The sequence below is a fragment of the Marmota flaviventris genome, chromosome 2 (genome assembly GCF_047511675.1).
Source record: "Marmota flaviventris isolate mMarFla1 chromosome 2, mMarFla1.hap1, whole genome shotgun sequence".
Classification (NCBI taxonomy): domain Eukaryota; kingdom Metazoa; phylum Chordata; class Mammalia; order Rodentia; family Sciuridae; genus Marmota; species Marmota flaviventris.
The window spans coordinates 90,580,173-90,602,315 of NC_092499.1; the positions used below are offsets into that span (position 1 = coordinate 90,580,173).

The 22,143-nt window shown below is 52.9% G+C and overlaps 1 protein-coding gene across 1 annotated transcript in view; it reads right to left on the minus strand.

Moving 5' to 3' along the window:
- Positions 1-1,090: 1,090 nt before the first annotated feature.
- Positions 1,091-22,143, minus strand: part of Sptbn5 (spectrin beta, non-erythrocytic 5) — a 46,161-nt gene continuing 25,108 nt past the window's right edge. Inside the window, 37 exon segments of the mRNA XM_071607413.1 lie at positions 1,091-1,167; positions 2,024-2,109; positions 2,206-2,297; positions 2,432-2,518; positions 2,839-2,910; positions 3,226-3,330; positions 3,494-3,670; positions 3,879-4,068; positions 4,212-4,429; positions 4,703-4,858; positions 5,762-5,956; positions 6,218-6,422; positions 6,537-6,733; positions 7,526-7,738; positions 7,972-8,158; positions 8,351-8,607; positions 8,683-8,820; positions 9,374-9,520; positions 9,665-9,755; positions 11,905-12,077; positions 12,669-12,746; positions 13,023-13,211; positions 13,447-13,609; positions 13,841-13,962; positions 14,129-14,242; positions 14,905-15,019; positions 15,109-15,224; positions 16,698-16,793; positions 17,109-17,300; positions 17,417-17,566; positions 18,216-18,383; positions 18,740-18,844; positions 19,270-19,419; positions 19,589-19,792; positions 21,138-21,317; positions 21,542-21,652; positions 21,758-21,872. Of these exon segments, the coding sequence (XP_071463514.1) occupies positions 1,091-1,167; positions 2,024-2,109; positions 2,206-2,297; positions 2,432-2,518; positions 2,839-2,910; positions 3,226-3,330; positions 3,494-3,670; positions 3,879-4,068; positions 4,212-4,429; positions 4,703-4,858; positions 5,762-5,956; positions 6,218-6,422; positions 6,537-6,733; positions 7,526-7,738; positions 7,972-8,158; positions 8,351-8,607; positions 8,683-8,820; positions 9,374-9,520; positions 9,665-9,755; positions 11,905-12,077; positions 12,669-12,746; positions 13,023-13,211; positions 13,447-13,609; positions 13,841-13,962; positions 14,129-14,242; positions 14,905-15,019; positions 15,109-15,224; positions 16,698-16,793; positions 17,109-17,300; positions 17,417-17,566; positions 18,216-18,383; positions 18,740-18,844; positions 19,270-19,419; positions 19,589-19,792; positions 21,138-21,317; positions 21,542-21,652; positions 21,758-21,872 (5,431 nt within the window).

A 22,143-nucleotide genomic window follows, 5' to 3' on the forward strand; every position in this document is an offset into this window, starting at 1 on the left:
GATTCTCGTGATCCAACTTGCTATAGCTGCCAGACCTGACCAAGTGACTCTCAGATCCTTCCCTAGGCATGTGTCTGGAGTCACAGAGCCGAAAAAAAATGGCTATCCTGGTAGTCCCAGAATTCACTGTGTCTAGGACAAGTCCCTTCAGCAACACATCATCTAAACTTGGAACCCATGGGCTCTGCAGGCGTACGAGTGGATAATTACACCAGAGACCATAGCCAGCTGCTTCCTGTTATAGGGCACATGGTTGTGTGTGACATACAGACTGATACTGGGCCTGGGGTCCCCTGTATGGAGGATTTCACACTGCTTTCTCCAATCTCTCTCCCATGATCTCCCAACTCAAGTGTCCTCTCCACTGGTTTGCAGGTGGGAAAGATGTGGGTAAGGTAGTTAAATATCAGAATTATGCTAGGATCTATAGGAGGCTGAGGACCTGCAAAAAAGAGTCGTGGGTTTCTCTGCCTCAACCTGCAATGCTCTCCTAGCCTTTGCATTTCTTGCCCTTGGTCTGTAATATCAGGGACATGCTGACATCTTGGCCCTTTGTTCCTAGGGAGCAGGGCTGGGAAGTCGGAGAGGATGGAGATAGAGCAGGGTATGAGCAAGGGCAGATGGTTGGGCTATGCTGCAAATGAACACTATTGTTTGAAGAGGAAAGAAGGGGAGCTTTCTAGCAATGTGTAAGGGAAGCCTGGGATACCTCCTCCCTTGGGGCAGGCTGGAGCAGGAAAGGTCTTATACAGCCTCTGTGGCAGAGCTGGCCATCTGCTGGGTCTGGCCCAATGTGGAGGATGGGGCAGGCAGAGCCGAAGTGGAGTGAGGTTCTGGGAGGTGACAGTCATATCTGTGGGGAAAGAACCTTGTGGCTTGGGCTCTGCCATCACAACTGTGAATGGGGTTTGCACCCAGAGTAGGGGTGTAGGGCTTCCTATTTCTCAGGGGTAGCTGAAGGTTCTCAAAGGCAAGGGACCCCCCCATACCCCAGCAGAATAGGTCAGAGTTCCAGGACCTTGTGTGTGAGAATAGCCTTGGTGCCAGTCATTGAAGCTCAGAATCCTCGCCCCCGACCACCACCACCTACTCAAGCATCCCACCTGAGCAAAGCAGCTGCATTCTCTGCCAGGAGTCTGGCCTTGGGTTCCAGGCTTAGATTCTGGGCTGTAGAGCAAGGGAAAAAGGACAGTTACCCTGGCTCAGACCCAAGCCATCCCAGGCAGCCAACTCCCCTGCTGCTCCTTCCTCCTGCCCCTGGAGGTTTTGCCCTGCTCTACTGAGCATCCCACATGGACAGTGAGGGTGAGCAGTTTCCCCAGGGCATCCTGTCTCCTGGACACTCAACACAGCCAGGAGAGGAGCAGCCTGGACGAGTGGGAGGTGCTGAAAACTGAAGAAACTTCAGGTCTTTTAGGAGTTGTGGGAAGATGTCCACAAAGATAGAGCCCAGGGGAAACTGAGGAATGGGGCCAGACCCCAGGACATTCCCTGATCACACTGTCAACACAGAGCCTTGCCACAACCCAACAAAGGCTAAAATGGTTGAAGGGGGTGCTTTCTGGTGTTCCTCCTGGTGGTGGAACCGGGCTTGATCACTGTTCACAAGACCCCTCAAGGAGGTGGCATTCAGAGGTGTCTGAGGATTAGAGAAATCCCTCAGGAGCAGATAAAGCAGAACCTGTAATATCCTTGACAGAACAGAATCCACAAGGATCCTGGAAGGAAGGGCTTGGGTGTGGGTTTCAAAAGTGGTAGACTACAAAGGGGGTGGAACAGGACTATGAGGCAGCTGGGGGTCAGACAGGCTCCACCTCCTACCAATTAGCTGCGTAACTTTAAACAAGTTACTTAACATCTCTGGGCCTTGAATTCTTTGAGGAAAGAAAATAAGTCCCAGGTATTTCTCAGGGGTTAGAAATACTTGATGTGAAATTTTCCAGTGCCAGTTGAACTGGGAGTTTAGGACCTAGGGAATCAATACCCTGCCCCTGCCATCACCAATCCTTCCCCATAAGCCTACCTGCTGCACTGCCCAGGGCTTGCCGCCAGCGCTCAGCCTGCTCTTCAGATGGTGCTGCAAACAGGATCTCTGCCCCGTTGCTCAGCCTGGCACCCAAGCAGCCATGGGTCAAACTCAACCACTGCCTCCAACCACTGCCTCCAGCCCCTCAGCTTTATGGCTGCAGGTGGAGTCAATCTCACCTTAAGGAGAACACATGCTTCCTGCCCTGGTGGTCCTTCATCTTCTCACACTGGGCTCCCTCAAGGTCAAGGGGGACAGTGGAAGCCACTTTCTGAGGAGAAATTAGGTACAGGGTAACTGTGGACATCTACGCTTTTCCCTATGGATTTCTTTCTGTCCTCTGACCCCTTAGCCTTGTCTCCAGCCCTCAAAAGTCCATTTCTTGCTCCCTTTGCTATCTGGTACCTCCACTGCCATCCTCTCATCCAAGAACAACCTCAGAGAGCTGCCTTCCAAGGCCCCATAGCAACTGTCCCAGGAGCTGGCATCATGCTGTGGAGAGAGGTGGTGAGGTAGTACACAAAGGGGAGGCGACAGCCAGGTCTGGTCCCATCATTTGTCCAGAGCCCCCCAGGGGAAGTCCTGGGCTGCACCAAGGTCATTAGAACCAGGAGGGACTCTAACAAGGAAACCAAGAAAAGTAGGAAGAGAGGAGCAGCCCTACCCCTTCTGGGTGGGACAGAGGTTGTGAAGTACCTGGGAGCAGGGACTCAGTTGCTCTATCCAAATTCAAAAGACAAGCCCCAGGTGGCACTTCTGAGCCAGAGTGGTTTTGCAAAGGGGGACTGCATGGGGAATTTTCTGGCACTTACCACCTTCCCCCCAGGCAGGAGCTGCTGCTTAAGCTCGAGAGACCCCTTCATGGCAGGGGTACTCTTTGTCTCCTGAAAAGATGGGATCAGCACAATGATCCTTTTCTGGAAGGTCCTCCTAATCTGCTCCTACTCTACTTTTTTATTTCTAATGTCCCTCAACTCTATGGACAGTGTGCCCAGCTCCTGCTGATTGTTCCAGGGGATGGGTCCTTACCACCTTGGGTTCCTGGGCTCCTGCTCTCTGGCCATATGCTCCAGGGAGATGCTGGTGGTGAGGGGAGCCCTGACTTTCAGGCTTAGAGACTCTCCCCATGCACTACCCTCAGGCTCTGTTCTCCAGGTGTACCAAGCCTTTGCTTGCCCCTTGCCCCAGCGTCTCCACACCTCTGTCATCTTCTGCAGCTGGGCAAACTTCTCCTTCTGAACTGCCAGCAGCTTTTCTAAATCCTTGTGTCTGTGGAGCAGCAGCTCTACATCTGACACTGAGCGCTAGAGAGAAGTGAGTCAGGGTAAGGTCCAATTTATTGGGTGCTGAGAGCCTTCCCTCACCCTCCGCAACCCAGCCTGGGTGACCAATGAGTGGAACAGCAGTAGGGTCTGTTCTGGGCCATGGCTGCCAGAGGACATTTGGCTCTGGGCAGTCTCCACTCACCCCAAAACTGGGCTCCAGCAAGAGGCCCTCCCTGGAAGCCAGCCAGGCATCTGCCTGCTCCACACCCTGCCTCAGCTTCTGCAGATCCCAGGTCTGTTTGAGGCGTTGCTGGCACAGGGTCCACTCTGCCTGGAGCTCCTGCAGCTGCCAATGCAGGTCCTGCAGATACTCTGCCACCTGAAAGGGAAGGACAGCTGCAATGAGAGCTGGGCACTCATGGCACTCCCACTCCAGGAAGGGCAGGAGAACCAAATTGAAAGCAGAGGGACCTTCCCCATTGTGGCCGCTCTTTCCCTCCCTGGCCTTCCTGTACTGCTGGTTTTCACACCTGCTCAGGTTCCAAGGCATTGGGAAGTTGGGCTCATCCCACCCTCTATGCTCACACCTCCAGGGACATAAAGTGGCCATTTTCCACCATTTTCTGCCCTTCCTTTTGTATGTCCTGGGCTTGAAGGCAATGTTCCTGGATTTCTTGCTGCAGCTCCTCATGCTGCCCAAGAAGCTGCTCAGTCCCCACCATGTCCCCAGCCAGCTCCTGGGAAGACACCAGCACCTTCCTCTCCTGAGCCCATGCTCTGCAGGGAAAGAAAGCTGCTACCAGAGCTGGCAGGACAGCCTGGGGGACAAGGGCAGAGACAGTTCTGCTCCCCCAAATCCAGGATGACCGCCATCTCTCAAGGCAGAGCTGAACCAACTGCCAAGGCAGAAGACCACCTACAATAATTCCCGGCAGTGCCCAAGGAAGGCATGGCCTTGGGCAGCCTGTGCCAACTGCTGGTCCCACTCCTGCGCCTTCGCCTCCAGGGTGGCCCAGGCCTTCTGCACCTTGGCCAGATGCTTGGCCAGGCCCTCTTGAGCCTCAGGGTGCCACTGGCCCAGTCTGCAGGTTTCCATCTGTACCCGTGCCAACTCCTTTTTGATAGCTTCCAGTTCTCTCTGCAACCAGAACACAAGATCAGCCCACAGTCTCCCCTTTGAACCCCCATTCATGCATGTTCCCCATTTCAGAAGCCCAGGTCTCTCTAAGGAGCACCCTACATTCTGCTCTATAATCTGGGCCAAGTTCCAGGGCCCTGAGGGGGAAGGCCCAAATAGAATCCCTGGGTGCAGGGGACTCCTGTGGACCTCTGGGAAGGGGCTGAGATGAACAGATACACTTCTGGCTTCTGGGAGGTGCTCAGATGGGCAGGCCTTGGGCAAGGTCCTCACCTGCAGGCGACTGTGCTGGGGCTGCAAGGACTGCACAGATGACACGCAGTGGCTATGGATCTTTCCCTCAATCAGGGCAGTTTTCTCCTGCATCCAGCCCTGAAGCTCTGTCACTGCCTTTTCTAAGCCACGGACCTCTCGGGCTGCAACCAAGTTCTGGGAGAGAAAGGAGGCCCTGCTGGGGCTGCATTCTGTTCCCAGGGTCCCTTCTCCCTGAGACATGGCCTCTTCAGTTATCTCCTTTTGAATGAGGATGTAGTGACTCATCCATGACCCCCAGGAAATGTCCTAGACGTGGCAGCTATACAATGAATGTGATGTTACTGGGGTTGAGAAGGAGCTTTCAGTACTCATCTCATGGGAAAGACAAGCATGGCCCTGGAGTGCTTGAGGACACATCCATTCATGTAAAGAGCAGGCTGGTCTGTGGGAGGGTCTGGGCAGGCCACAGCTGTAGCATTTCTGCTGGGGCCAGGACAGGAGGAGTGGGTTAGCTCTGGAGCTGACTGCCCCAGGCCAGGATCCTTGGGCTGTGGGGTCAGCCAAGGACTCAATGAGCTGGACTGCTCTCAGAAACCAGCAGCTGTGGTCAAGAGCTAAGGTTCTGGAAGAAAACGGATTTCCTTAGTGAACAAACCCACTCAGAGCATTTAGATTTGGGGAGTGGGTGAGGGAGAAGGGGGAGAACTTGGCACTGCAAGAGGAGAGAGCACATGGAGTTAAGTGTGAGACTGTTGAAGAAGAGAAGGGACAAGGTTTGTCTTATTAGAACTGGAGCCCATGTTTGGGAAAGGGAAAGGCTTCAATGGATTTAGAAGCTGGCCAGACACACTACCTGCTGCTTCTTGAAGCTGTCGATGGTACTAGGAGGAAGCCAGATCAGTTGAGAGAGCTAGATGGAGGGGACTGAGGCCCCCACCTGCTTGTCTTTGGGAATTAGACCAGTGCACGCATGCACACACTCCACAGCTGATAGGGCTGCTTGTTTCTGGTCCTGGCAATGAACAGGATGGGCCAGCCCCTTGGCTACCCTGTCCACCCTGGTCTGTGGGTGCCTACCTCTGTACGCACTTTGATTGTCCTGTCCAGCCTCTCCCAAGTGGCCTCAATGCGGCTCTTCTGGGCTTGAATCTGGAGATAGTACCTGGGTGCTCCTTTCTCCAGGGGCCTTGCCAGATCCCTCAGGGCCTGCACCTTGACCTGCCCCAGGCTCTGGATTTCCCTCCTGAAAGCATCAAACTTCTCTTCCAGCACCTGCAAGGTTGTGGAACCAGGTAGTGTCACTCTGAAGGTAGTGTCTAGAAGCCTGTGGAGCTCATGAAGAGCTTGGCAGGATCCAATGGCTACATAATCTGTCGGCCCTGGTTCTAGAACCACAGGGATCCTCCTAAAGATGCCCCTTCCCATTTCCTTGCTGCACCCCCACGGCATCCCTCTCATCCTCAAACACAGGCCTTCCTCACTCTTGCTCAGCCTGAATTCACTGTCCCCCAGGTTTGCCCAGGACTGACCCACCTTGACACTCTCCAGGTCCTGCCCATAGTCCTGGGACTCAGCGATGGCCACCCTGGTGGTCAGCCAGGCATCGAGGAGCAGGGTCTCTTGCTCCAGTTGGTGGAGCTGTAGCTGCTCCTGCAGGCCCTGCCCCCTGCCCTCCAACCTCCGGAGCAGCTGCACGTGGGCCTTGCTCACAGCTTGCAGCTGAGCCAGCACCTTGGGGCTGCAGCAGGAAGGATAGTTAGGACTGGCACCCTTCTGCAGGCTGGACTAGCTAGCCTCAGGCACCTCTGTGGGGGGCACTCTTCTCCTTCCAGGAGGGTTGGCTGTGGCCCACCTGTCTGGGTTCTGCCTGCTGTCCAGAAGGGCTGCTGACCGCTGCAGCTGCTTCATGCGCTGACTGAATCCCTCCAGGTCTCTCTTGGTGGCCTCCAGCTGACACAGAAGGGCCTGTGTGGCCTCAGCACTCTGGCCCATGTCCTCACTGTCAAGGACATGGCCCCGTTCAGCCAGCCAGGATCCTGCTTCCAGGAGCTGGGGTGACAACAGATCATTTTTTCCCTGGATGAAGACTCTGGGACTCTAGCCTGTGATTTGTGGCCTTGAGATTTAGAGCCATAGTTGTCAGCTGGAATCCCCTGGTGGAGGTCCTCACCAACTCCCTAAGCCTGCGCCCCACCCTGGCAGATTCTCAACAGGTATGGATGAAGTCTGAGCATCAGTGTGTCTTTTTCTTTTGTTTTCTTTTGAGACTGGATTTCACTATGTTGTCCAGGCTGGTCTTGAACTCCTGGGCTCAAGTGATTGACCCTCCCCTCCATCTTGGCCTCCTGAGTAGCTGGGACTATAGGGAACACTGCCACGCCTAGAGATCAATGTTTCCTGAAGGTTCCAGGTGATTCTTTTTTCCACACAAAGTAAAGACACTTTATTCTAGATTCCCAGGCATAGATTTTGTTTTTGTCACATGATATTAGAACAAGATTTTAGTCAATTTCCTTTCCATGTTTTTCCTTTTTATTTCTTATTACTTCATCTAATTTCTCTTCTTATACAAATGTATTCACCATTGTGAGGTAGTTTAGGGAGAATCACAAGATGAAGTCTCCAGGTGATTCTGATGCAAAGCCCTGGCTGAGAACCACTGGTTTAGAAGAAACAGTGAAACAAAGCAAACAACCCAGTGGCCTGTTTTCTGGGGAACAGGCAGATGAAAGAACTTGGGATGTGAAACCCCTTAGTGGGGGAGAGAGAAGATGCACAGCACTTGGCCCTTGCAGGTGATTCTCAGGTCCAGCCCTCCCCCGCTGCGCTCCACCTTCTCACCTCCATCAGAAGCTCTTGGGCCTCCTGGGCCTGCTGCAACAGCAGCCTCCTCCGTGCCATCTCTGCTTGCAGTTGGTCCAAGGCTGCCTCCAGCTGCTGCACCCGGGCGGCCACCTCATGGGCAGCAAAGTGCCCAGCCTGCACCAGCTTACGCCCTGTGCCTACCACCACCTGGGTCAGAGCCTTGTGGCTGCTCATTTCACTCTCCAAGTTCTGTGGAGGAGGAAAAATAAAATAAAAACAGGGATGCTCTGACACTTGGGGTGCCTCAAGGGTTGTGCCTGAAGCCTCATGGCACCCCACAGACTTGTTCCCCTGTCCCAAGTTCACAAAGAATCCATGGTGCCCTCCAAAGCAGGGAGAGCCTAGTTGGGCCATAATGCATATTCCTTATCTGTGAATTCTTCCCACTTTTGAAGGCAGCGCCTCCCAGCATGAGCCAGCACCTGGTGCTTCTCCTGAAGGTGCCGCACAGCGCTCAGGCTCTGGCCATAATCCTGGGCAGTGGCCAAGGGCAGCTTCTCCTGCACCCAGGTCATCTCCTCATCAACATCCCTGAAGAACTTCAAGAGGAGGCTCTGGGCCTCCAGGGCTGCCCTGCGCTCCTGCAGGGGCTCTCGAAGACTCTGCAACCTGCAGCAGGGGAGGGCAGAAACAGGAGGGGAACATGGTATTCAGAACTGGGCCTAGACTGTGACATAGAGTTCACCCCCTTCTGTGACCCTCATCATGGACTGGGGGAAAAAATGAGAAGACATGAGCTGGGAAGAGGGGGCGGGTGTCCCTCTAGGGAACAGAGGAAGAGGAAGAAACATGCTGATCTACCTCTGAAGCAGCTGTTGGGCCTGCTCTTCCACATCTTTGGCGAGGCAGTAGCCATCCCACTTGAAGGTCTGGGCCTGACCCAGAAGGGCCTCAGCCTGCCTGGTCTGCATGTCCAGGGCTACTTCCAGTTCCCCCTGTGCCCCCAGGAGCTTGCCTACCCCAGGTAGGTTCTGGCCTGTGAAAGGGGCTTTCAGCTGGCCCTCAATGGGCTCCAGCCCGCTCTCCAGCTCCTCTACACTCTGCTGTAGATATAGGACCTGGGACAGAAATGATAAGGTATAAGGGGGAGGCCAGAGCCCACCCAACTGCTCCATAGCATGTCACAGCCTCACCTCACAGGCCTTCTGCAGCTTGGTGACTTTCCTCTGGCAGTTGGCCTGCAGCTCAGCCCAGAGCTCTTCCAGTTCCTGCAGCCGCTCTTGAATGGTCTCTGAGGCTGGGTGGCCCCCATGAAGCAGTCTCTGCCCCTCCTGCATTCACAACATGACATATACCTCACAGACTCAGGACTGCTGGTACCACGGCCCTTGTATTGGCTTCAATGACCAGCCCCACAGCTATGTGATCTTGGGCAAGTTTCTCAGCCTCTCTGAGCCATATGTTCCTCATCCATATAGTGAAGATAATAATAGTAATTTGTTTAAGTGAGATAGAGTGTATGAAATACCTAGTAGGTCACTTTATGTCAGCCTGGAGTCAAGACCTGCCTTTGTAGGTAAGAAAAGGAAATGTTTTTAAAGGTGTTATGTTTTGCTGCCTCTACCTACATAACTGCTTATCTGCACTTAACTGCACTTATCATGTCAAAACGTTACCTTTAAGATTATTGAAAAGTCACTACTTTTGGAGAGGGAACCCCGAGGAAGAACCTGCTGCATGCCGGTGCATGCCACTACATGTCAGTGCAAGGCACTAGCACAAGGAAAGCGCTTGATGAACGTCAGCTGTCACAACCATGGTTCCAGACCAGCTTCCAGGCTCTGAGGGGCAGTCTGTGGCCCCCTCAGCCCCATGGTGTCTCACCTTCTGCAGCTCCTGTTGCTGGGGAACACTCGCATCCAGCTCAGCCTGGAAATTCTGCTGCTTCCGTAACTGTGCTTGCAGCTTGGCTGGGTCCTGCCAACCTTCTTCCAAAGCCACCAGGTTCTTCTCCCTCAGCCACGTGGCCAGCTAGGAGAATGGGGAGGACCAGGTTCTGCAGCCTTGGACTCTCCTCTCTCCCTAACTTCTGGGGTGCCCTGGAAGAAGGGTGACCTTTCCCTGGGGCATCTCCTTCCCCCACCCACAACCATTCCTGCTCCAAGAAAGGAGAACCTCGAGTGAATCCTGCAGAAAGGTTTGCAGCTGCTGCAACTCCTCCAGCTGACGACCCCGGGTCCTTACTCGCTCCACCAGTGCTTCTTTCCTGCAGAAGGAGGGTCTCATATGCCCCCAGTCTCACCCATCAGGACTTGGAGCTGCTACAGGTGTGTATATGCGTGTGTAACATGTGCACATAGCCTAGAACATCTTTTCTTGGCATCACAATCCTGAATCAGGTTTCCTTTGAAATCATGAAACATTCCCTCTATATTAGTGTTTTTTGTGGGCTGAGCTGTATCCCCTATGTTGAAATTCTAGCTCCTGGAAATTCAGAATGGGACTGTATTTGGAGATAAGGTCTTTGAAGAGATAACCAAGTTCAAATGAAGTCATAGGGGTGGACCTAATCTAATACGATAAGTATTCTGAATGAGGTCACAGAAACACCCAGAGAGGAAGGAGACCATGTGAGTCCAGAGGGAAGATGGCCACCTATAAGCCAAGGAGAGAGGCCAAGAAACCGACCCTACTGACAACTTGATCTTGGACCTCTAGCTTCTAGAATTATGAATAAACAAGTTTCTATTGTTTATACTACCCAGCCTGTGGCATTTTGTTATAGCAGTCCAAACAGACTTATACAGTATCTAAGCCACTTTTAAATTATGCATTATTAGTAGTAAGAATATTTTAAGCAGGCACTCCAAATGTAGATAGATAAAGATAGATAATATTTAACATAATTTATGATTATGACAATTTAACACTTGAAATGTAATATAGGTATAAATGTTATACACCAATTTATGCATTTTATATATGTGCTTCTGTACCAATGTATTAAGTACATTGCCACATACATGAAAATAAAGCTTGTAAATGAGACCTACAAGAGATATAGGAAAAGAGGTCCTCACATCCCTTCACCCCTGTAGACTCTGTACACTTCCCCACCTGAGTTCCCCACACTAGTGAGAGTGTGAACCCCTCTGCCAGAGGATATGGTGGGTGGTGGAGGCATAGATGGGCCTAACTGAAGGGAAACCTCCTCCTGAGGATGGCAGAAACCCGGGAGGGGACAGGGTGGCACTGTGCCAGAATCAGCCAGGCCTGCCAGGAGCCACCCAAGGTGACAGAGACCAGCAAACCAACATTTTCCATTTGTCATTTCAAATACTTCCTCACACAGGTGAGGTCCACCTGCAAGAATGGAGAGGGTACATGTATGACTGCACATGTGGAGCGACTCCACATTGTGCACAACCAGAGAAATGAGAAGTTGTGCTCCATTTGTGTACAATGAATCGAAAAGCTGTCTGCTGTCATGTGTAACTGATTAGAACTAATAAAAAATAAATTTTAAAAAAAAGAATGGAAAGGAGATGGCCTGGAATCACAAAATTAATAGGCCCTGGTGGGCTCCCTGGGAAGGATGGTCCTTGCTGATGTGGGGTCCAGCTTTTGGCCATATCTGCCTCAGTCTTAAAGTTCAAGAGCTGGACGATGCAGCGGAACTGGATGAGCTTTCATGAGAAAGACTTATGAGTCTGGTGTCTCATAAGTGTGCAGCTCATGTGTATCTGTGACTGAACTTACCTAAGTGTAAGAGATCTGCTGCCTGCCTGTGACTGAGATGGCACAGACCCCCGGAGACAGTATTTTAGCCCCTTGTAGATTCAAGACTCCTCTATGACAGAGAGGAACTTGCCTCAAGTTCCACCTGTAGTGGGTGGCAGAGGAATCCAGGGCTGTCTGGCACTAGAGGGCTAATGCTCAAGCACTGTGCTCTGGTGCCTTCCTTTTCATTAGATTGTTTGCCCTCTAAGTTTCTGAGTGTGTTCTTTTTAGTAAAACTCCCTTTTAGGGCTGTGGCTGTGGCTCAGTGGAAGAGCGCTTGCCTAGCACGTGTGAGGCACTGGGTTCGATCCTCAGGATCATATAAAAATAAATAAACAAACAAATAAATAAATAAAGGGATTGTGTCCATTTACAACTTAAAAAATATTTAAAAAGCTCCCTTTTATTTCAGCTGAACGAAGAAGGAAGTGGGATTTTCCATGTGTCGCTGGATGTCCATAACAGGCCAATACATTGCAGGGCAGGAAGGGTGGGGACCGTGGCATCTGAGCTCAGCCCTTGGAAAAGGCTGGTGAGCGTGGGCTAAGGGTAGAAGGGTAGAAAGGGAAGAGCTGGGATGCCAGGTACCCATGCCATCCCACCCACAATTCCCATCACCCCAGAGCTACAGGCACCTCAGGAGCATGGCCTGCCACTTGGTCAGGGCACTCTGGGCCTCTGGCTGTCCACCCTGCTGTAGGCTGTGGGCTGTGGGCTCCAGTGTGCTGATCTTTTCCATCTGTGCCTTCAGGCCCTGCTCAAGCCTCTTGTGCTTCCATAGGAGGGTCTCCACATTGGCCAAAGAGTCCTAGGGGGAGCATAACCAGATGGTGTTCACAGGGCTGTCCCCTCCCTGTCCTAAGCTATCTGCTCCCTGCATTCCAGAGCCTTCCTGCTAAATCCTCTTCCACCAAAGAATTGCTCTGTCCAAACCCATCTCTTGAACCTGTCAAGGCGCTTCCAGCTTTCTCAGCCAGGGGCATTGGGTCTAGAGTCAATTTCCAGGTAGGCAGAGATTTTCCCCTCTCTTCTGCGCTCCCAATGAGACTCTGTCAGCCTGGAATTATTTTCTGAGGTCTCTATAAGTTCCACTTGTCTGTCACAGGGTTTGGGAGGCAGTGGAAAAAGTGAACGTCTGGGTGTGTGGGAAGAGAGGAGGGCAGTGATGAGGTGGGTGGGAGGGAGGTGAGGAGGGGACAGGGCCACAGGCTCACTTTCTAGCTCCCAGGGTATTCCCCGTGGGGCTGACCCTGGGTGCACGAGAAGCACTGATGGGTGAGTAACTGCTCAATGTCTGATGTGCTGGAGGAGGAGGAGGGGACCCTTGGCCTGGGGAGCCCTACTGGCTCAACTCCATCCTGCTCATGTACCTCCTCTCCAACTCCTGCTGGGCACCTACCCCAACACCCTCACTGATTGGGGAAACTTCCTGGCAGTATAGCCAACATTCCACCTTCTCCACAGAGCTCAGAAATAGCTGGTGAGAAAAGATAAGGCAAAAGAAAGTCAGCAGAGTGTCTAGTTGCTTCAGGGGAGGTGACCCTTTGGGGGACCACATGGGGAAACCAGGGGCCTAGCTCCAGGGATCAAGTCCATGCCAAGCCAAACCTGTTGTGGATAAATTGAGCAGGGACGGGTGGGAAAGCCATGGCTCAGCAGCCCCTCTGGCTTTGGCTCTGGAAAGCGAAAAGGGCTGTGGGACCAGTGCAGACCCGGACAGTGAGGAAAAGCTGGACACTGGGGTGGTACCTACCTGCAGCTCCAGGGCCTGCTGCAGCTGCCGCTGGTGCTCCTGCCAGGCTCCTTGCAGGCCACTCAGCTCCTGTTCTAAAGCAGCCAGGGCCTGCCGAATGCCAGGAGCTGATGGGTGCCCAGTTGCAAGTAGGTGCTGCCCGGTGCTTTGAACCAGACTGATGCTGTCTCTCCGGGCATCTATCTCAGCCTGGAATGGAACTGGGCTCAGATCCTCCTGCAGCCCTCTCAGATCCTCCTGCAGGCTGAGGGCTGCAGGAGGCCCAGAGGGAAGGAGAGAGGTGAGAAAGACAGCCGAGGGGTGGGACAGAGGAGGACAGAGGAAAGCAGGAGACAGAGAAAGGATGCAGGACAAATGGGAGTTAGGGGAAGGGGCAGCAGGGAGGAGATAAAGTCCAGAGAGGCCCAGTGACCCTGCTGCTCACCTTGCGTGCCTGGTGCTCATCTAGCATGTGTCTGGCTCCTGCAGGGCTGCAAGGGGCACCTTGCAGGTCCATCTCAGCCCGCAGCCTCTGGGCCCAGACCAGCAATTCCTGAAGCAGTGCCTGGAGCTTCTGAGCTTCGTGAAGGGCATCCAGCAACTCCTTCCTACCCACAGGGCTCATCGGCTAGTCCTAGGCCACCAGTCCCCTCTTTCCCCATGCCCACCCACGTGGTCTCCTATCCCTTAATCCCCTCAGCACACAAGAGCCCTGTGCTGGGAATGAATGAGTTGGCAATACAGAATCTTAGGGGAAAACAGGGACTGAGGGGAAGTATAGAGACTGAGATTCTGGAGGGAATGGGTCAGTGAGGGAGTGAGGCCCAGGGGGTTCATACCACTTCTGGGCTCTGCTCTGGAGTTGCCACCAGCTGCCCATCATCTCTTGCTTCTTGTGACTGAGGCCATGGGCTGCCCCAGGTCTTCTCTGGCAGAGGTGGCCCACTTTGTGCTCAAGGGACTGCAGAAGAAGTCAGGGTCAGAGGCTGGGTAGGGGAGGCTCTAGCTGTGGAAAGCCCCTGGCATGTGGCTTGCAGGATCTTAAAGCCCTTTCTGCCTTCTGGCTGCTAGGGACCACAGGAGGAGGCATTCATGGCCTGGACCAACTTGTACCCCCAGCTGCATACCTCCACCTGAACCTGGATGAGGCCCATTTCCTGCTCCAGCACCTTGTGTTTCCACATCAGCTCCTGAATGCTCTCCAGATCTTTCTGACCCTCTAGGGTCTGGATCAGGGATCCCTGGGGGGTGAGGGAGAGAGGCCTTTATGGGTTTGACCTTAGATTCTGCCAGTTTCCTCATTCTGCAGAGGGCTAGGCAGCCCCACAGTGGCAATGTGGAAAGAATCCTCTTAGGTAAGAATCTTTGTATGTGTGGTGCTTTCTAATATTTTGTTTCTTTTGATTCCCATCCCTGGGGAGGTGGAGACCTTGGAGGAAAAGGGGCAAGCAGCACAGAGTCCTGGGTCTCTCTGTGTGAGGGTAACTGGAGGAGGAAGAAGCTGGGTGGGCCCAGAACAGGGCTCTGTTTCACGTGGGACTTCCCAGGTTGCATGTGACTTTACTTCCTTCTGAACAGCTTTTAGCACCTATATCTGTGTGGTGGTTGAAATTACCCTGGCACAAGCCTCCTGTAAGGTTTTGGCTTGCTCAGGGACTGGAAGAAACAGAGGGCATGTTCTGGCCTCTAGTCCTATAGCACATCTGGGGGAGAAAATGAGCAGGTGGGCTGGCTGTGGAGCCTGCAAGTGGGTCTATACTCTGTTGTTGATCCCTTATCAGATGCCCCCAGTGGAACTCTGATAGGGCCAACCTCTAAGTGCCGAGCTGAAGAGTGGAACACCGGGATACTTTAGGTCTACTTCCCTGACTCAATGCACAAGGATCCCCTTTTTACTGCTTACCTTCTCCCCAATCCTCTCAGTGATGTAATCCAGCTCTCTGCACAATGTATGTATCTCCAGGGCCCCTTCAAGCTGCTGCTGATACTGGAGCAGGTTGCCTTGGAAACTCGCCCACCTGGCCAAGGGGTGGTAGTAAAAAGGGGAGCCTGAGATGGCTGTCTGCCCATCTCCTGGCCCCCCTGCCCTGCCCAGTCTGGGACTGGCCTGTTGTTGAGCTGGCTTCGCCTCTGGCAGATGGTCTTGACCTCCTCAGGGTCCTGGTTTTTGAGCTGCAGTGATAAGTCACTGATGCTCCTGATGTAGGTGTCACCCACTGTGTCCTATGGGGGAGGTGCAGGTAAGGCCACTGGTACCACCTGCTCAGAGCCCCTTCCTGGCACTTCAGTTGGCACTCAGGAACTAGGAGCAGTGTGTTTGAGGCACATGAAGCAGTTACTTTCTTTCCTGTGGCAGGGCCAGAGGCCACCCCTGCTTAGAGTCAGCTTAGAGTCAGCAGCTCCAGAATCTCTGAGACCCAGAGATCCTCTCCCAGGGATCAAGACCAGAAGCTTTTAAAGTTAAAATGCAGGGGCTGGGGCTGTGGCTGAGTGGTAGTGCTCGCCTAGCACACGTGAGTCACTGGGTTCAAACCTCAACACCACATAAAAATGAAATAAAGATATTGTGTCTGCCTACAACTAAAAAATAAATATAAAAAAAGTTAAAATGCAGCTGGTTGGAATAAAAGAAGGAAAAAAAAAAGGAGTAGAGGGACATGTGTGTTCCAATCTTCTACAGTTTGGGTGTCCTGCCCTCAAGGATTAGCCTGGGTTGAGGCCACTTCCAACTCTTTCCCTGCTATACCATCTGGCACAACATCTGTATGGTACAATTCTACCACAAGCAAAGGACATGTTCAGATTAGGCAATGCAGCCTTTAAAAACCATCACATAGGGCTAGAGTTGTAGATCAGTGATAGAGTGCTTGCCTTGCATGTGTGAAGCTGGGTTTTATCCACAGCACCACATAAAAATAAATAAATAAATAAATAAAGGTATTGTGTCTATCTACAACTAAAAATATTTTAAAAATAAAAACCATCATATTTTTTTACATCAAGGGGAGGAGATTAGAACACTTGAGTTCTAACAGCTGATTGTGAATACATTGCCAAATGGCTTTCTTCTATACCATATAAGAGAAACAGTTCTGGTGTAATTCATAGGGAAGGGATAAGAAGGGATGCTAAGATACTGAAGTAGCCACACTGAGGGAGGGATTGACTACCTACTACACCCAGGCATATGCAATCTCTTTTAATTTTTTTCTGAAGTAATTATAGATGCATAGGAAATTGTAAAAGTAGTACAGAGAGGCTCCATGTACCTTCCCTAAGCTTCTCTCTTGGTGACATCTTATGTGCTATGATACAATAATAAAACCAGGAAATTCACATTGGTGTAATACTATTAACCAAACCAGACTCGACTCTGCTCTCATCTGTTGTTGCTGTTGTGTGTGCGTGTGTGTGTGTGTGTGTATGTGTGTAGGAAAAACATATGTCTGTGCAGTTTTTTCACAGGTAGAGACTCATGTAATTGCCCCCCACCTCTGAGGCAGGCATGATCCTCAATACAGAGGTGAAGAAACGAAGTCCTGATCAGAAAGAGGCTGACTGCATGTGTGCAAGCAGTGAATGCAGAACTGACACTTGGGCCACACCCTTCTCTGTAGCCCATGTTCTTTCACTGCTCCCAGCTGCATTTCCCAAAGGGCGATGCTGTGCCAACCCCTCCCTGGCAGAGTACCTTACCCTGGCCGTGGCGCTTTGGACCTCACGGAGCCTTCTGCAGAGCCACAGGCAGTGCTCCAGGTCCTGGCCCAGGTCACCCGTGTTCACCATCACCTCCTACAGAGGCCAAAGGAGGGGAAGACAGCATGCTGAGCTCAGAAGCTCCAGGCACTGCTTCAGGAATTGCTGGTCTGGGCCCAGAGGCTGCGGGCTGAGATGGACCTGCAAGGTGCCCCTTGCAGCCCTGCAGGAGCCAGGCACCCAGCCCCCTGGCACCAACTACTGGGGTAGGAAGGGGCAGGTAGAGGCTTTGGGACTACCTTCCAGGACAATCTCCTGTCAGGGAGCCAGAGAACCATGGGCCTGTGCTCCTCCCTGCCCCGACTCTCAGCCTCCAGCCCCCAGCCAGCCCCTGCTCAGCTGGGTTTCCACCTTTTTCTGGATCCAGGCCTCTGCAAGGTCCACTCTCTGCAGGAACTCCAGGAAGTTCCGCTTGTCTTCCAGGTCCTGGCCCCGGAGAGCCACCACCTGCCTCAACTTCTCCCAGTGCTTCTGCAGCACCTGTAGCCTCTGAGCAACCTCTCCTGCCCGAAGGTGGCTCTGTGCCAGGAGAGCTTCCCCCTGCTAGGGAGAGAGGGGACAGAGAACTTGCAGGTGCCTTTCTTCCTGCCTGAGACCTTACCCTGGGTCATCCTGGAGTCCACACTTTAAAGCAGGCTATAACTTAGGGCTGTTGTTACCTTGGCAACTGAAGTCATGACTTGCTGGTGGGCCTGGACCTCAGACTCAAAGGCCTTGTGTATCTGGAGGTGCTTCAAATAATCTTTCAGGTCCCTAGGAGGGATCAGCTCTCTCAGCTGCTGTGCCCGCTCCTGAATCCAGTCCTCAGCCTGGTGGGAGTGGAAACATAATTCTGTGATGCCTCAACCTCCAGGCTGCCCCCTCAGCTGAGATCAGGTGGTGGGTTACTGGCCTGGGCCAGGGCCGGCAGTGTGTGGTATATTAAATGGGTTCTAGAAGGTAAATGAGATGTCCCAGGCCTAGCTGGCTCCCAGCCACAGGAAGTGGCTAGGTGGGGGGGCTTGCGGTGGATCTCACTTCAGAGATATGACCCCTACTCCTGGGACCCTGAACTGTTCCGCTCATTTCCTTGCCCCTTTGTTCTGGCCTGGCTAGCACTCAAGAAATAAGTCTCCACACACTTGCTTAGAATCAAATGTTCTGTCCTCCAGCATGGTGCCTGGGAAATAATTTAACTCTCCAAATCTCAGTTTTCCTCATTACAGGATTATGGTATAAAGGTCATCTCCTTTCTTCTATGGTGCTGGAATTGAACCCAGGGGCCCTGAGCTACATGCCAGCCTTTTTTATCTTTCATTTTGAGACAGGGTCTTGCAAAGATGCTAGCCTCAAACTTCTAGACCTCTTGCCTCAACCTCTCTAGTAGCTGGGATTCCAGGCGTGTGCCACTGTGCCCAGCTTGAAGGTCATTTTAATCTTCCAGCTGTGGTCCAAATGGGTGGTGGGTGGCCCTCTTACCTGGGCAGCAGCCCTGGTGAAGCTGGCTATCAGCAGGGAGGTCTGCAGGGCATGTCCTCGGCTCTCTGCTAGCTCCTTCACTAGAGCCTGGTGCTCCAGTATGCTGTGAAGCAAGTCCTGTCTCTTGGTGCCTGGGAGCACCTTCAGCTGCTCACACAGAAGTGCCTCCTGTGGGACAGAAGCAGGGCTACTGGTTTCTCACCCTGGGAGACTAGACTCGGACTGGCCCCAGGACTCACAGTCCTTTCTTCCAGAGTCTTGGAGTTTTTCCCTCAGCCTAACATTGCCAAGGGCTGGTCAATCCGCTGCTCCCTGGTGACCATGTGACATGAACAGAACCAAGCACCCACTGTGGCCCCTCCAGCATTGCCCACCTCATTCCTGACCCTCACTTAAGCCACACATACTAGTCTGCCCCACAGATATATCAGTGCTGCCTCTGGGTGCTTGCCATGTCCCCCACACAGGACTCTTTCCCCATCCCCAACACTCTGACTGTGCCCAGGATTCCCCGGGTCCATCACCTTCTTGTCCTGGGCAGTCAGCACCTTCTGGAAGATTACATGCTTATGGATCAACTGTTCTACCTCTTCCACCGAGCTGCCCAGGGCACCGGTTTTCAGGGATATCTGGATCAGGCCATGGAAAAGTCAGAAGCCATTGAGGGCTCTCAGCCAGCATGCCCCTCCCTGTGCTGAGGCAGTGCCCCTGGGCGAACCAAGGGCCTGGCTGTGGCTGTGGCTGATGTAAACACTGGGCACAGGCAGAGGAGCCACGAGTGTGAGTGAGAGCCTGGGTTGGAGCCAGCAATGCCTTGACTTCTGTACAAAGTGGGGAGTATGACCAATCTCCTTTGGGGCTTAGTCTGGGGCCAGAGATGGGGAGGAGAAGGCCTGAAACTGGCCTGGGGCCCAGTGCTCCACCCTGGCCACCTGAGAGGGCTCACACACAGCCTCTGTGTTCATGTGAAAGAAAATGCCAAAGATTCAAGGGAAAGGGAGGAGTGGAGAGAGAGATAATGCCATGTGAGGTGGGACGTGCCCAGGGGACCTGCCTCCTGTGCCATGAGGATCTTCTCTAGGTGCTGGCACCGTCTGAGGAGGAGCTCTTCCTGCTCCACAGCCTGTAGCCTCTCTTGTTTCTGTGACCAGGCCTGAAACACCTGGTCTCGCTCTTCCTGCAGGGCTCGTAGCCCATCCTGGACCTGGGGATGGGCACGTGGAGAGGCAGGGCTGGGGATGGTGGCATGAACAAGATGGAAGTGGGTCCCAGGGGAAGCCTCTGAGGAGAGGCCTGTGTGCCATAGAGATCCCCAGGAACAGGCATGCTAGGTTAGGTCAGGGTAGGCTGGGAGTGCCAGGAAAGGGGCCCACCTTCTTGGTGGGTGTCCCTATAGCCAGAAGTGCCTGCTGGCCCAACTGGGAGGCCTGATGTCGTAGCTCCTCTCGGGACTCCAGCTCTGCCTGAAGCCATTGGTGAGTCTTGAGCTTGAGCAGGGTGCTGCTGGGCCCCTGGGAGCTCTCTTCTGCCTGCAGTTCCTGCTTCATTCTGGCTGCCCAGGAAGTGTAGTCCCACACCTGATCAAGGAGATGAGGAAGAAATGTGGGTGGCAGGGACCTAGGCATAGAGGCACAATTGTAGCCCACTGGAATACACTTGCACACTGAAGCCACCTGAGCTGTCCAGGGTTGGGGCCTCAGGTGAGGTGCTTGGAGCTATTGACACCTGTTTTTCCATCCTCCCTGGTCCACGAACCTTCCATGTGTGTCAGGCCCTCCCCCTCACCAAGACTCACTTCCTTCCTAAGCACTTGCTGCCCTCCTGCTTAGCATCCCTTGTCCTTCTTTACCATCTCTAAAAACTTTACCTGGAAAATTGGTGACAGGAGATGGTTGGCAAAGGCTGCTGAGTAAATAGCTCCCCTGCTCTTCTAGGGCTGAGGCCTTCTTTGCCTCTGCAGCCTTCCCTGTCCATTGATGTCTTCCTGCTCTCCCACTCTGAGCTTCTGAGCTAACATTTACAGTTGTCTTCTATTTTTTTTTTTTCTGTAAGAGATTGAACCTAGGGGCGCTTAACCACTGAGCCACATCCCCAGCCCTTTTTTATATTTTATTTAGAGACAGGGTCTGGATGAGTTGCTTAGGACCTTGCTAAGTTGCTGTCTTCTATTGATCTGTGGATGATCATAGTGTCAGAGCTGGAGGGACTTGGGCTTTTATCCAAACAATTCATAAGGGAAAGGGGATAGTGCCACCATTTATGTGTCAAATTATAGGTGCTTGACTGGCAGAGAGTAACAACCTAGAGCTGAGTGCCTTTCTCAGAGTGCTACAAAGTGACAGAGTGGCACCCTAAACTCAAGCCTTTTCATAGTGTCATAGGTTGAGCTTCCTGGTCTACCAGGCATTGGAACACAGGGACTCCTGGGACCTCACTACAAGGCTCACTGTTCTCATTTGATTCCTTGGTGTATTAGGCTCACCCACCCACATTGGGTGGGTTCCATGAGGGCAGAAATTTCATCTTCCATATCACCCTCCTTTCTCCACCCACAGCTCCTAGCAGAGGGCTCAACACAGATGTTAAATAGATGCAGGTTGATCCAGAGGATATTGTCTAGAACATCTGGGTCTCCAATAATGGGCTCTCACTTCTCAGCCCTGGCCAGGACCCTGTCATTCATTTGTGCTGGCATTCATCCAAACCTAAGAAGTCTCTGCCATGTCCCCTGAGCTCCACCCGTGAACAGCCAGACTAACATCTTGATGGGTTCATATTTTTCATGTTGTTGTCCCATTCCCCCCCAAAGACACCAGTTTTCTTTCATTAGTGCATGCACACACAAGGTATAATACATCGCGCACGCACACACACACACACACACACACACAGAGGCCCCTCAAAAGGGGAAGAAACTCTCACTGCTGTGTGGAAGCGGGCCAGGAGGCATGCCCGCTCCAGGTGGGCCCTGTGCTGCTCCACTTGCAACCACAGGTTCTTCCAGGCCTGTGTTACAGCTTGCTGCCTCTGCTGCATGGCACGGGCCTGAGGCCCTGGACACAGCTTCTGCACCCTCTCTCCAGCCTCCAGCAGTTTCTGCAGCTGTTATCATATAAGGGATAGAGAGGAAGGGTTGCGTCCTCAGAGGCCTGACCATCCCAAAATGTGTCCCTCACAGGGAACTCAGGTCCTCCTTGGGTCATGCCCTGCCATGCACAATGGGCCCTACTGGATGCTGAGGGACAGTGGGGGAATCTAGGAGAACAGATGGGCCAAGCCAGAGGGACCTGCAGGGCTCAAGTGGGGGAGGCAGCCCATCTGCTTACCTGCTGCTCAGAGAGCGCAAGCTCACACTCGAGACCCTCCTGTCTCCTCAGTTGGGCTTCCACCCTATGTAGGTCCTGGGCCACATCACTGGGGAGGCTCATGGCTTTCTCCTGAGGACAGCAGAGGTCCACCAGGGTCAGGAATGGTGGGTAGGGTACTGAGCCTGGGAAGGACCCACTTCTACAAAGAATCCCTTCCTCCCGCTGAGCTCACACCTGGACCTGGTTAAGGGCCTCCAGCAGATCTCCATGAATTCTGAGGATGGTCTTGGCATCTTGGAGTAGTTGGCCTCGAGCCTGGGTCAGCTCCCACAGCTCTGACCAGGCAGCCCTGATGGCGGCACATGGGAGACCAGCAGGGGATGAGCCTTGAGTTCCCCTCCCTTGTTAGGTCTGTTCAACCCTTCTCCTCCCTGGGTTGTATCCATAACTTGTCCAAAGCTCCTGAATGGGCCTCTTCCTTAGTGCCTCCTGCCTTTGGCCCATCTACAAACCTCCCTCCTTTCCAGGAGTCTCTCTCTAGCTTCACTGTGAATCTGGTCCCTTGCTGGTATAATGCTCAGCACTTAATTGATCTCTCTCCTATGTGATACTCCTTACAT